The sequence below is a fragment of the Aythya fuligula genome, chromosome 1 (assembly GCF_009819795.1).
Source record: "Aythya fuligula isolate bAytFul2 chromosome 1, bAytFul2.pri, whole genome shotgun sequence".
Lineage (NCBI taxonomy): Eukaryota > Metazoa > Chordata > Aves > Anseriformes > Anatidae > Aythya > Aythya fuligula.
In genome coordinates, this window is record NC_045559.1 from 83168487 (window position 1) to 83183391 (window position 14905).

The following is a 14905-nucleotide window of genomic DNA, read 5'->3' on the forward strand; positions in this document are numbered from 1 at the left end:
TTCTAGAAGATTTATGTTGATGTTATTTCCACTGTTAACGTCTCAGCTTCCCTTTCTGCCCTGTATATTTAACAACAAATATAAAGCGGTTTCCTATGTACATCCACAAGACTTTAGGTCTTTTAAAATAGAAGATTTAAAACATACAATTTGTACAAAATAAAGGGCTGTCTTCAGCGTTAGCTCCCTCTTCAAATCATGTAACAGACAGGCCTCCAAAAAGCAAGCTTGGAAAGCAACACACCTCAGATTGAGTCTTTACAACACCGGCCAGTTCTACCATCATTTAATAACTGCAATATGAAGCGTTTCAAACTGTAAATATTTCTCGCTCACCCAAAAAATAACAAGCATTCGGAGTCATCAATCCCAGTTTCCAGAGTGTAAAACCTGTGCTGAAGAAGTCAGAATAACTTGCCCACTACCCCTGATAGGGACGTGAGCTCTCATGCGTTGCTTGCCCTTTTTCTGTCCCACACTTGTCTGCCGAGAATCTCATGGCTATACAGTAAGATTCTTGGGTAAAAAAACAGATTTCAGGGTTTGTTTGCAAGGGCAATATGAAATAGTCATGGAATCCCTGCTGCAAGCTTGGTGCTACCTAGAAGGCCTTCTTCGTTGCACTGCATCATTACGAAGCCCTCACTCCACTCCCAGCCCAAGAGTAACAGCAGTGAATAGATTTTCTCTTTTCAGTTATATTACACTTCTTCTTTGTACATGAATACATTTGCTATCCTGCCTGCATCCCAACTTGGGGAAAGTGAGCACGACTGCCACCACTCAGGTGCTGCACCAAACTCTGGTGCTTTTCTGTACGCAAGAGTGGATTCTGAATGTTAGGAAGCATGGTGGAGGGCAGATGTAAGTATCCCACTGTCCCTATCCTGTCCTGTGCTCCCTAACTCACCCTAGATGCTGTGCAGGTTTGGTTTCACAGGCCTCAAAATTGCCCCAGCTCAGCACATTTTCTATTTCCTCCACAAAGCTCAGCACTAGGCTCGGTTGCTACCAACAGCTCAGAGTCACACGCAGCTGTAGCTTGTTGGGGTATCATGGCAATGACTCCCCACGGTGTATGACAAATGGACATCCTGACACAGTATGGAGAGCTGAGAGAGAAGTAATCCCTGAAAGACCAGATTTCAACCCACTCTGCTAATTCATGATTAAGGTCCAGATCTGAGGGTCCCAGTGGGCAGTACACTAAGCATGAACCAGCAGCGTGCCCTGGTAGTAATGACGGCTAACAGCAGAGTGGGCTGCATCAGCAGGAGTCGAGGCAGAAGAGAGAGTAAAGTGATTATGGCCCTTTACTTGGCACTCGTCAGAGCACATTGAGAACTCTTTAAGATCTCCCCGGAGCCTTCTCTTCTCCAGGCTGAACAATCCCAATTCCTTCTGTCTGTCTTCATAGGAGAGGTGCTCCAGCCCCTTGATCATCTTTGTGGCCTAGGACATGGTTGGCTTTCTGGGCTGCAGGTGCACACGTGCTGTCTGTGCGGTGGGATGTTTTGTGATGGGATGTAAGTGGCACTGGTGTAGCTGTGGGCCATGCTAAACGAGTGCAGATTAAATGGTCTCTGTGTCTAGTGACCCCTTTCCATTCTGGGATCTTGCTTAGTCTGTGACTGAATGCTCTTTCAACTTTGCCATCAAGGTAGGCACAACATTACTGGGCCTCTTGATGTCACGTGTATCAAATACTGGAGCCAACAAATACCTGGATTTCATCCCTTTTCTGGTTGAAACTTTGTTTCTGCAAGTAAAAGCACTTTAACGAGAAGCTTAGCTGATATCCTTGCTGAGTCTTGATCTCGTGCAGGTAGTCATGTCTTATGACTCACTGTGCAACCTTCAGACTGACTCACTTCTTTAGATGTCCCAGTCACTTCTATGGAGATGGTTTCATTTCTTGTTTAAAAATTACTCATAAATACCTAATCCTAGGGTTTGGATTTTTTTTTTTTATTGTTGTTGTTACTGTACCGATATTTTTACTGACTATAGTTTCTGTTTACTACTTAAAATTGTTTACATCGGACCAGAGTAGAGACACAGTCAAGGTCGTCAATGTTCTGCAAGAGATTGTGGAGTAATTGCCTAAAGTGACTAGGAAGATTAAACTAATATTCACATTTTAAAGACAATGTCCAGCATTGAAGAAGCTTTCAGGGTGAGTGTAGCTGCATTACCAAAGTGTTCCGTAGGCCTCTAACCTTAGATGTTGTTGCACTAGGGGAAGCTGGTGTGCTGCCTCTAAGAGGAACTGTACGGAGGGTGGAGTAGAGTGGAGTGGAGACATCATGGCCAGGCTCCGTGTTAAGATGGGAACTCAAAGGTACAAGGGAATTGATAAGCTGCATATTTGCTACCCTGGGCCAATGGCCTGCCATGTTTTTGACAAAATGCTGTCCTTTTGGTGAACTTTGCTCATTATAATATCATTATAATACCAAAACACACCTCCATCCCCAAAGCTACCCACCTCCAAGGTGCGACCACCCCTCACTGAGAATGTGCTCTGAATTTCTCGGAGCCTATAACTTTAAACAAAAGCGAGAAAATTTAGCACCAATCATAAGAAAGGTGTGTATGACTAGAGTCACTCAATCTCCACCTAGAAGACAGAAAGTAATATAAATTGGATGAAGAGAGAGGGGATGTTAGGGAAGATAGCATCCTGACTTCTGGGACCAGTTGACGGGCTGAGCGTCTCTTCCCCCCTCCCACAATTGGGACACCTTTGGGTGAGATTTGAACACTTGGTTATAGTGGGTGTCTCTGCAGAAACATAGAAATCTCTGTAGGGTCTTTGTACCTTTTTAACGCATGAATTGCCAGGCTGTGTATTTCATGCACGTTAGCTTGCTTTTGCAGACAGTAAATCATCGCTGGCAATCCAAAGAACCTGTGTACCTCTTGCTGTGATAAATTGCACTGAATTGCATTGTTCCTAGATGTGACAGTTCTCACTGAATGTGACTGTTAAGGATGTGTTACATTGTTGGTGAATCCGTGAATGTGATAGTTCAGTACTCTGAATCCAACCGGATTCACATTGGTTGATTTGTTATTGGTGAATCTGTGACTGTGATAGTTTGGTACCCTGAATCTGTCCGGGCCCATAACCTACACCTCTTAGCGCAACAGAGCTGTAATGAGCATGGCTGTTCTTTTCAAGGCAACATTCTAAATGCTGTTTAATTCCATCCAGAGCTTAATGGAGAGAGGTTTAGACTGCCTTAGATAGCCCGTTGCCACTGATGAACAAATCGGTGAGTTGTCAGCATTTCAAAGCGACTTCATGAGCTGTGTGTGCAAGAGAGCACTGCACCCTGGTGTTAGATGTATCACTGCATTTTGAGACAGCCGTTAATACATCTGTTGAAAGGCAACGGGCTAATATTCGTGTGTAAACTTCAGTGTCAGCTGAACAGTTAAGGTTGGCTTCCCTTCCCATCTGCACAACTCTGCGTTCTGGGGGAAGAAAAAGGTTCTTGTGCTTTGAAGACAAAACCCAACAAACCCAGAAGTGTGGAATGACTTCCACACATTATTAAAGTCTTTAGTTTCACTCCTCCTGTCTACCTGAGATTATAACCTAACTTGCCTTTGTACTTAGTGCATTTCTCAGTAATCAGAAGCAAGCGTTCTCCAGAGGGGTTGTGTTGCTTTGGGAACTGAATCAGAATACCTTCCAAGGGCATTAGTGAGATCTGCATCCTGGTGAGTGGAGAAATTTCTAAACTGGCTTAGTTTAGCCCAGGTGCTTTGCTGTTATTGGATGTACTCTGTGACTTGTGGCCTCAGCGTGGTGAGCTGGCTCTCCCAGTTAGCTAGCTCATCTGTCTTGCTGTGTGAATGAGACATGTGGTAGGAATGTGGCAGAAGACGATCAGTGCTTGAGTGAATCAGCAATGTCTTGTACAGATGAAAGAGGTTGAACTCATTGGCTTAAATTGTCATTCCCTCCATGAACGGGGCTGTGAGGATCTCCTCATGTGGTGTGGTGAACTGAGAGAAAATGGAAAAGTTCCAACACCTGCCACTCCCTTTATTCCCAAGAACTGTGAATGTTTTTCACTTTGTTCAGGAAGTGGTATTAGGACAGCAGTTTTTCCTCATATGGCTTTCATCCGGTTACATAACACTGCTGCTCAAGCTTGGGGCATTCTGCAACATCCTGGTTTGTAACATGCTCTTATCTTGATCTGTATACCATTGAATTTAGACCCCAGTCAGCTCTAGTTCTTCAATCTCAAGTTCTATGTACCAAGAACAGTCTTGAAGTTAGATATGAAGCACGTTTTCAGTCTGTTGCATCACTCCTTATCTGTGAGGAAGTCAATAAGCAGGAAATTGACCCTGGAGTTTCAAGAAAAACATAAATGTTCCTGCATATAAAATCTGTCTTGATTGTCTGAGTGCTTGGAAATGCTGAGTGAGGCTTTGCTGCATTTCCTGAATGTATGGACTGGTCACCTGCATGTGGGTGAAGAGGCAAGAGGCTTCTAGTTTGAGCCCTAACCAACTGTCTTAGGGTATGGATGGCTGGAGACGGTCATTTACCTTTCTTGCTTTCATGGAGCCATTATACACATAAGATTTTAAGGTGCTCCTTACATTTTCTATTAATATTATTAGTGCTTTATATGGCTTTTTGCTCCTGTTTTCACCATTTCTCTCCTCATCTAGTTCTGATTAAGATTACACCCCTCTCTTTACAGAGCTTGAAACCAAGGTAACCCTAATGCATTTCATGCTGATGTTGCTTGTAACTCTACCTTGTTCGCTTTGTGCTTTGAATGACTCTTTGTGCATGGATCCCACTGTAAAGAGGGCTTTGTCTTCTGTGCGTGATTTACCTGATGACTTCTTTCCTGCTGTAAATGTATTATTGAAGCAATCAGAAACTGCTCCTGAGCCTTATTGGTCTAATGCAAGTTTGAATGCTCAATGTTATTATAGCCACCAACTATGCAGATTTGATACAAGACTTTTACCAGACCACCATCCCCTTACAAAAGGCTTCTGCCAGGTCACATGAAGTAGCACCTGATGGCACAGAGAAAGCCCCAGAAGAAGCATTGGTTTCTAAGGAAGAAGCTGAAGATTTGGAATTAGATGAATTTTTTGAAGTACTGGTTTTAAAGATACAAAAAATGGAATCTAGGTTATCGTATTCCTGAGGTAGTTCATTTGACAGTGTATAGTGAAATTCAAATGACATCACTTGATAGAGGAAAACGATTATTGTGGTGGGGTATTAATGGTCTCACCTGGGGAGAGTCTTCTATTGCAGAATATATTGCCAGGCTTCAGACTTGTCTGTCTAACCCTGAAAAATATAGGGGAAAAGATGCCCCAACCATTGAAGCAAGCACTAGAGCAATTGGAGCATCACCGCAGTGCTCAGGGGCATCTGGACCAGCTAGAGGCCTTTTTTGATCTAGGTGACAATGGCCCCTAGACAACAAAAGGTCAAAACCACGGCTGAATATGGAAGGCCCTGGTCCAAATCATGAGACAGACAGAGTTCACATGTGGGATCCCTGGGCCTGCATTCTGAACCATCTAGCTGACGATGCCCCCAGCTGGAAGACAATACTGACGGGATTCATCAACTCGGCTTGATAACAGGATTATACAAAATACCTGGGTGCAACTTTAATTCTAACTGGAAAATACCTGTCTTTACAGAAACTAGTATTTCTCCGGAGGCACAGCAGGAATTCCCTTTGAGAAACTGGAAATATTTATCCCCAGTTTAATTTTGGCCCAAGGGTATTTCCTATATTCCAGTGCAAGCTGGGGTTAAAGGTAAAAAAGAATCCAGGTTTTGAAATCTGCCATGAATCCCTGTGTGAACTTGTTCACTGTAAAATGGTTCAGGCTGGGATCTTGTACAAACAGGAGTCAAAGCACCAAGTCTCTTTTTGTGGTATGGCTTATTCGTGGCAGCAGCAAGACCTTGTTTCCAAACAGATCCAAAGAGGACACGGACTACACAAGCCCACGTCAGGGTACCAGGCAAAAGGAGCGGAATCATTAATCAGAAAAACTTGGAACTGTTTAATGGGGTTAAAACACTGGTTAAAATTGGTTAAAACATGGTATCAAGTTGTCACTGCTAAATGTAACTTCTCTTTTTCTCATCCTTACAATGTAGTTGTGTACAAAGGTACTACAGTACCTGCAGGCTGGCACTCTGTCCTTGTAATAAGATACCAATTCCAAGATTAGCCATGGATGCTACATCCCAAAAGGGGGCCATTTCTTGTATCAGCGGCAGGTAGTCAACACCCCAATTTGGCAAGGAAAGGGCAATTCACAGAATCACAGAATCACAGAATATCCCGAGCTTGGTGGGACCCACAAGAATCATTGAGTCCAACTCCTGGCACCACACAGCTCTACCCCAAAATTCAGACCATATGACTAAGAGCACAATCCAAGTGCTTCTTAAACTCTGACAGGCTTGCTGCCATGACTATGTCCCTGGGGAACTAGTTCTAGTGTGCGACCACCCTGTCTATGAAGAACCTCTTCCTGATGTCGAGCCTAAACCTCCCCTGCTGCAGCTGGACACCATTCCCTCGGGTCCTATTGCTGGTCACTAAAGAGAACAGATCGGCACCTGCCCCTCTGCTCCCCCTCATGAGGAAGCTATAGGCTGCGATGAGGTCTCCCCTCATTTGTTAATGGTTAAACTGAACCTTGTGATTCCAGCTTTGTTTGCCATAGACATTTTTCTACTCTGACGTGGCATGTTACAATGTATGCAAAGAGCATTCTTAGGAATATAAAGATGTACTATGTTCCATCACAATGTAATCCTATTTATTACAGGCTTATTCTCAGGAAACCCCTTGATTAGTCGTCTCTGCACTAAACACTTCTCCTGAAACCTTTAAAGTTGCCAGCCAGGCAATATTCTGATTAAGATTAGAGTAGTGATTGGTTCTATATGTTAATAGTCATAGGATTCCATGGTACATAGAGGTATATATATACAAGGTGCCTGGTGACTCTTCTCAGACTACTCTGGACTTCCCTCCTCAGAACCACCCATCATTTCGGAGATGTTACCTGCCACAATGGTGCTTGGGGGCTTATCTGAAACTAAGCCTGCTACTTCAGAAATCCAGCATATTGCTGACCAGGTGAGTTGCAACCTATCTAAAGATGAAGTCTGTATGAAGGGTGAATCTTGTGTGAAGGCTGGGAGACCAGGTGGTGATATTGAGTGTTGAAAGTGAAGAAAATGCCCTTGCCAGGAAGTATTTTTCTCAGCGTTCTGCGTGGGCACTGTGCAAGTAAGACAAACCCAAATCACTTCTCTGTTTCATCCTTGCCCATCGGCAGGCATAGTACTGGCTACCTTCACTTAATCTTTGAATACAATCAAAAGACCAACTCTACTGTTCTCGCACTGTGGTTGCTATATATGAAAGGAGAAGGTTGTACCTTATAAGTACCAATATGCAGCTTTAGGAAAAAAATTATTTAGGAAGCCTAACTCTAACGTGATGTTAAAGAATGCTGGAGGCAACAATTGAAATAGGAAAGAATGCTGGAGATGTGGTTGTAAATTGAATTATTTTGATGGTTCTGGGTTTATTTTCTTACAGGTACATGTTTAGAAATATGTAAATTGGAGTGGTAGAAGGGAAGGAACAGCCTAAATATGAACCTGCCAACAGTTTTTTTTTTTTTTCTTTTTCTTTTTCTTTTTCCAGGTGAAGGCAGAATTTGAAAGAAGGGCAAAGATAACATGCGATATCTTTCAAGCCATAGTATATAGGGATCAGTTGGTTGCTGGAAAAAACTATTTCATTAAGGTTTGTATGTTTTATAAGAGGGATTACTTTGTAGTCAAACAATATAGGTGACTTGCATAGTGGTTTATAGCAAGAAAGGGAAGCAAATGTAGACAACCTGATGGGACCAACAAGAATCAACACTATCTCTAGCTGCTTATAAAATACCTCTGTCACTACTCTAGAATAGAAGTATAAAAACGTAAACAACTTTCACTGTGCTTGTTGAGATATGAATGATAACTTTTTTAAGATCATCTCACTTGAAGAGAGTGGATAGCCTTCTCAGCTCAAATTATCTAAACTAGCCGGAACTGTCCTCTCTGTTGCCTTTCAAGGCAAAGCAGCAGATTTCATATTCCCTCTAGTGTCCTCCAGTAGTGTTTACTATAATTAATTTGATTTATTTTAACAAATTCAATCTTAATAAATGCATTTATAGCACTGGTGACTGGTGCTGTCTTGCCCAGTTTTGCAAGTGATAGGAAACAGTTCTTCAATTTTGCGTTAACTGGAATGAGCTGTTTTATACTTGGGAATTTTCCACATCACTAATATTTTACCAACAAATTTACAGCTGAGATGTAATCCAGACAACGATGAACATAGTGCAACATTGCAGTCACCAGAAGGCATGTAAAGACCTCTTAACAGCCTAAGGCATTAAACCTTCCTTTAATACCATAGACCTCACACACTAAGAGTTGAGCACCTGTTGTATTTGGCTCTGTATGCAGGAAATTCTGTGCAACTGTGTAGGAAATCTTTGTGAGAGCTTTGTGGAGCGGAAGGCAAGTTTATTTTAAAAATTATTTCAGTCGCTCATGCACATCCCTGCAAGCACAAAGACATGTCATGTTGTCTGTCCAGACAGCAGCCTGTTTGCAGTAAGAAAGACAAGGGATCTTGGCTTTCAAGTTGTCATGGCATCTCTGGGGTTGTTCTTAAGACCATGTGAAGGTTTTGGATAGATCTCTTTGTACCGTCTAGGAGCTGATATGGTGTCTGCATCTTGTCCCACCTCTGAGCCATTAGGACTTAGGCTTTTGTCTCCTGCTCTAAATGTCCCGAGAAGTTTGAAGCTGATGGACAAGGATCTCGAAGAGCTAAATGGAATGCCATCAAAAACTTTCTCCTTTTGTTTCTTCTGGTGCTTCTACCCCCAAGAAGTCCTGATTTTCCATTAACATCTGTCTGATGTTCTTTATGTGTTTTATTACAATCTGTGATACATAGAGACAGAGCTCTCCATGTATTTCCTGTCACCTGTTACCATCCAGAGTTGGGCTAAGAGTCACTGCAGTAGAAGTGAAGATATGCCTAAACTTAAGCTTCTGAGAGAAGATATCCCTCCAAGTATGTAAGAGCACCTTTTAGTTTCAGACATGATCCTCATTCTCCCACTGTTCTGGTTTCTAGGTCCAAATTTCTGATACTGGCTACGTCCACTTAATGGTGTTCCTAGCCCTTCCTTATGAGGAAAAAGATCCCGTCCTTATCAGATATGAGATTCCCAAAACCAGAGATGACCCTGTGACCCCCTTCTGAGCGATGGTGGGGAATGTTTCCCGACTTCTGCAAGTTGCACGGGGATTCTGCCTGTGTCAGTAAATGCATGAGAATAAAATAAGTTTTGAAAGCTGTGTTCATCTCCTGCTTGTTGTGTCTGAGTCTGCCACCTGTCTAAAGCTCGAGAGGGCTCTGAAATACTAGTCAGAGCTGTTTCTGCCACCTAAGATGCTGTAGCTCTAAGACGGAGTACACTCCTTTTATCTCTTCTTTCCTAGTACTGTCAGTGTTCTTAGGTGTAACAGGCTACCTGTTTCTTGGGTTTGCTCTTAGTGCATTAAATACATGCTACTGGCTGCTCTTCAGAAAGAGTGAGAGAAATTTCTAGGGGAGGAATTGAGGAGCCAAAAGGTGTGCCCCTCTGTAAGGGCAGCTTGACTGGTTAGGGTTGGGTGAGGAAAGGCACGACCTGCTCAAAGTAGCATGAAGAGGGACCTCCTGCTGCAGCAGGAAGAGCTCAGTCCCAGCACCCAGGCCCTGGAGCAAAGCGTGACCATCATGATTACAGAGCATGGTTTACTGGAGATGCATGCAGCTCATTCATTTTTTGTAGCATCAGGAACTGGAAATGAGATCAATTTTCAGTTAAGCTCTGAGGGAACAAAGGAAGAAAGCAACCCCAAACCATGACAACCATATTTTTATGTTAGCAGCTTCTTCGGTAGGTGTTCTTGAATTACACCCAGTGCAATCCAAGCCAATGAGTTTGGGCTCAGATGTGAGACACTAAATGTTTCAATGGGTCTCATGCCATGCCTTGCTTGTGTTCATATTTGGTACTGTACTGAATAGGCATACATTAAATCGAGCATTATCAGTGCTAGCTGACCTCTCTCAGAATACCATTTGGCAATATGTTTAGCTTTTTTGAACCATATAAAATACTTCAGGATGGAGAGTTTACCAGCAACAAAAAATACCATCTCCAGAAGCACCTTATTTTAGCAAAACAAGCAGTGCATAACAGCCCTGACGTATTCCACCAATGTTCTACATTGGGAGTGTGGGAGGACTCTTTGGGCTGATGTGAGCAAAAGAATATATGCAAAAAAGTAGTCTGAGCTCCCTGAAGCTCCCCTTAATAGTTAGGAAGCAGATCATGCTCTAAATCATTCTGGTTACATGCTCACAGAGCATTCCTGCCACAAGAGGCATAATAATGTGCATGTGTAGTTTCTTCAGTGTGGAAGCAAGAATCTGCCCTGGTGTCATACACAAGTGGGCTGTTTCTTCTCAGTTCAGGATGCAGCACCACCTCTCCCAAAGTAAAATATCAAAATTTCCAACACACACACACACACACACACCTGACCTCCAACCCCCATCCTCCCTCCCCAAAGCCTTTTTTGTTGCCTCACCCAATTAAAACAAAGTATTTCTAAGTAAAAGAAATATTCATGTAAACATAGATGTGGTGCTTAGTGGCACGGTTTAACAACGGAATTGGCAGTGTTAGGTTAAGGGTTGGACTAGATGAACTTAGAGGTCTTTTTCAACTGAAGTGATTCTATGATTTAGTCATCTGGAATGTGAAAAAGGGTCACGGAAAAAAACTGAACAAGATAGTAACTATTATTGAAAAAGTGGCAAAGAAAACATAGACATGTGTACTGGGTCTGGCTGGAATGTTAACTTTCCCAGCAGCAGCCCATTCAGTGCCGTACTCTGTACTTCTAGCTGGAACAGCAGTGTTATCACACCAGTGTTGTATCTACTGCTGAGCAGCAGTGGCACAGCATTGGGCCTTTCTCTAACCCTCCTAGGGGGTGGGCAAAAAAGTGAGGAGAGAAACATCACTAGGGCAGCTGACCTAAACCAATCAAAGGGATATTCCATACCATGTGGTGTCACACTCAGCAATAAAAGGTGGAAACAGGAAGAAGAGGGGAGGGGTGGGCTCTCGTTGAGAAGACGTCGGTCCTCCTCTCGAACACCGGCTGCGTGCGTTGAGGCCTTGCTTCAAGGACGTGGTCAATCATCGCTCATTTGTGGGAAGTAGAGAGTAATTTCTTTCCTCTGCACTTCCATATAGCTTTCATTTATTTTGTTTGTTTGTTTTCCTCCCTTTTTCCCCTTTTCCCTTTTACTTCCCCTTAGTTAAATTGTTTAGTTCATGGTAGTCTTTATTTAATTATTATAATTATTTCCCTTTAATTAAATTATCCTTATCTCAACCCGTGAGTTGTTCTTTGCTTTACTTCTCCCCCTCCTCATCTAAAGGAGGGGGAGTGAGAGAGCGGTTGTGGGGTTTAGCTGCCCAGCACGGTAAAACCACCATAACATGCCAGTGAAATATACCATCTAAATTTGAGAGGTACTTACTCTTATTAGTGCAGAAATGCTTGTAAAGTTCGAATTCCTTTCTAGGACTTCTCCTTAGGATCCAGAAAAACATCAAATTAAAAAAAAAAAACAACAAACAAACTCATACACCCTCTACTGGACATTATATCCTACTGCTGCAAGAGGAAAGACATGATTACCAAGGGAATGTTTCTTTCCAAAGGCTACAGTGCTCCTCTTTTCCCTTGCTCTCTGAATCTTTCTGTTCAAGTCCACCTTCCGGTATTTGCCAATAAAATACACTTGAATTTAAGTATACCTTAAATCTACAGATGTATTCACCGTTGCAAAACAGTACATAAAAAGATGCATGTTTTTCTCTTGCTGCTTGCTGCAAATCCACACGTGCTAGTGTCTCTCCCCTGCAACTTCCAGACCTGGGAAGTCCACAAACACGCCTCAGGCACAGAATTCTGGTTGAGGTACACTGTAGCCAGTGCAGGTTCTTGGGTTTGCATTAGGAAAAGATGAAAGGAGAGCTATGTGATTCCTTCAGATACTGTGCAGTAAGAGAATGGCATGAGAGAAAGAGATTGTTTTTTCCAGCTTTGTTAAAAAAAAATAATAAAAAAAAAAGGTATTTTCTTGTTCTTTGATGGAACAGGAATCAACCTTTTGCAGCCTAGGAGGAATTCCACTGCCCTGTGTCCTTTACCTTGATAAAATAGTTTGTTCCAGCAACCACCTGAACCTTAAACTCCACTGCACTGAAGACATCAAAGGTTTTCCCTTCTTTTTCTTCTAGCTGAGGCTTCACCTTAAGGAAACATCAAGTGATTAAGACTGATGCAATACTCATGTATTTAGGACTGAAGGCTCACGCTATCAGTGTTCCTGATTACCCTGAAGGTCTTTTTTGTGTGTTGAAGCAAGGCCAGGAGTCTAGAGAGGCAGCACAACCAAGACAGTGATGTGGTTCCATCATCACAGACAGAGACCAAGTCTGGAGACAGCCTCTACCAAAGCACTGTGTTGTTATTCTAGAAGATTTATGTTGATGTTATTTCCACTGTTAACGTCTCAGCTTCCCTTCTGCCCTGTATATTTAACAACAAATGTAAAGTGGTTTACTATGTACATCCACAAGACTTTAGGTCTTTTAAAATAGAAGATTTAAAACATATGTGATCTGTTCGAAAAGAAGAGGGCTGTCTTCAGCGTTAGCTCCCTCTTCAAATCACGTAACAGACAGGCCTCCAAAAAGCAAGCTTGGAAAGCAACATAATTCAGCTTGAGTCTTTACAACACTGGCCAGTTCTACCATCATTTAATAACTGCAATATGAAGCGTTTCAAACTGTAAATATTTCCCGCTCACCCAAAAAATAACAAGCATTCGGAGTCATCATTCCCAGTTTCCAGAGTGTAAAACCTGTGCTGAAGAAGTCAGAATAACTCGCCCAGTACCCCTGATATGGACGTGAGCTCTCATGTGTTGCTTGCACCTTTTCTGTCCCACACTTGTCTGCCTAGAATCTCATGGCTATACAGTAAGATTCTTGGGTGGAAAAAGAGATTTCAGGGGTGTCTTTTGGTGAACTTTGCTCATTATAATATCATTATAATACCAAAACACACCTCCATCCCCAAAGCTACCCACCTCCAAGGTGCGACCACCCCTCACTGAGAATGTGCTCTGAATTTCTCGGAGCCTATAACTTTAAACAAAAGCGAGAAAATTTAGCACCAATCATAAGAAAGGTGTGTATGACTAGAGTCACTCAATCTCCACCTAGAAGACAGAAAGTAATATAAATTGGATGAAGAGAGAGGGGATGTTAGGGAAGATAGCATCCTGACTTCTGGGACCAGTTGACGGGCTGAGCGTCTCTTCCCCCCTCCCACAATTGGGACACCTTTGGGTGAGATTTGAACACTTGGTTATAGTGGGCGTCTCTGCAGAAACATAGAAATCTCTGTAGGGTCTTTGTACCTTTTTAACGCATGAATTGCCAGGCTGTGTATTTCATGCACGTTAGCTTGCTTTTGCAGACAGTAAATCATCGCTGGCAATCCAAAGAACCTGTGTACCTCTTGCTGTGATAAATTGCACTGAATTGCATTGTTCCTAGATGTGACAGTTCTCACTGAATGTGACTGTTAAGGATGTGTTACATTGTTGGTGAATCCATGACCGTGATAGTTCAGTACTAAATCTGTGAGTGTGATAGTTTGGTACCCTGAATCTGTCCGGGCCCATAATGGGTAATTGTCTACACGTGTTAACGCGACAGAGCTGTAATGAGGATGGCTGTTCTTTTCAAAGCAACGTTCCAAATGCTGTTTAATTCCATCCAGAGCTTAATGGAGAGAGGTTTAGACTTCCTTAGATAGCCCGTTGCCACTGATGAACAAATCGGTGAGTTGTCAGCATTTCAAAGCGACTTCATGAGCTGTGTGTGCAAGAGAGCACTGCACCCTGGTGTTAGATGTATCACTGCATTTTGAGACAGCCGTTAATACATCTGTTGAAAGGCAACGGGCTAATATTCATGTGTAAACTTCAGTGCCAGCTGAACAGTTAAGGTTGGCTTCCCTTCCCATCTGCACAACTCTGCGTTCTGGGGGAAGAAAAAGGTTCTTGTGCTTTGAAGACAAAACCCAACAAACCCAGAAATATGGAGTCCAATGAATGACTTCCACACAATATTAATATCTTTAGTTTCACATCTACAGTCTTCCTGAGATTATAACCTAACTCTTCTGGTCTTTGTACTCAGTGCATTTCTTAGTAATCAGAAGCAAGCGTTCTCCAGAGGGGTTGTGTTGCTTTGGGAACCGAATCAGAATACCTTCCAAGGGCATTAGTGAGATCTGCATCCTGGTGAGTGGAGAAATTTCTAAACTGGCTTGGTTTAGCCCAGGTGCTGTGCTGTTATTGGATGTACTCTGTGACTTGTGGCCTCAGCGTGGTGAGCTGGCTCTCCCAGTTAGCTAGCTCATCTGTCTTGCTATGTAAATGAGACACGTGGTAGGAATGTGGCAGAAGACGATCAGTGCTTGAGTGAATCAGCAATGTCTTGTACAGATGAAAGAGGTTGAACTCATTGGCTTGAATTGTCATTCCCTCCATGAACGGGGCTGTGAGGATCTCCTCATGTGGTGTGGTGAACTGAGAGACAATGGAAAAGTTCCAACACCCGCCACTCCCTTTATTCCCAAGAACTGTGA

At 42.8% G+C, this 14905-nt stretch overlaps 1 protein-coding gene across 1 annotated transcript; it reads left to right on the forward strand.

Moving 5' to 3' along the window:
• Positions 1 to 7100: 7100 nt before the first annotated feature.
• Positions 7101 to 9371, forward strand: LOC116491391 (leukocyte cysteine proteinase inhibitor 1-like). The gene is made up of 4 exons (XM_032191337.1): positions 7101 to 7166; positions 7743 to 7844; positions 8561 to 8614; positions 9243 to 9371. Exons 1-4 carry the CDS (start codon positions 7101 to 7103, stop codon positions 9369 to 9371), a joined length of 351 nt encoding a protein of 116 aa, XP_032047228.1.
• The last annotated feature ends 5534 nt before the right edge of the window (positions 9372 to 14905 follow it).

Coding starts and splice junctions, on each gene's coding strand:
- LOC116491391 (XM_032191337.1), top strand. CDS start 7,101: ATGGTGCTTGGGGGCTTATCTGAAACTAAGCCTGCTACTTCAGAAATC. Junction 7,167..7,742: donor TCCAGCATATTGCTGACCAG/GTGAGTTGCAAC, acceptor TTCTTTTTCCAG/GTGAAGGCAGAATTTGAAAG. Junction 7,845..8,560: donor GAAAAAACTATTTCATTAAG/GTTTGTATGTTT, acceptor CTCTGTATGCAG/GAAATTCTGTGCAACTGTGT.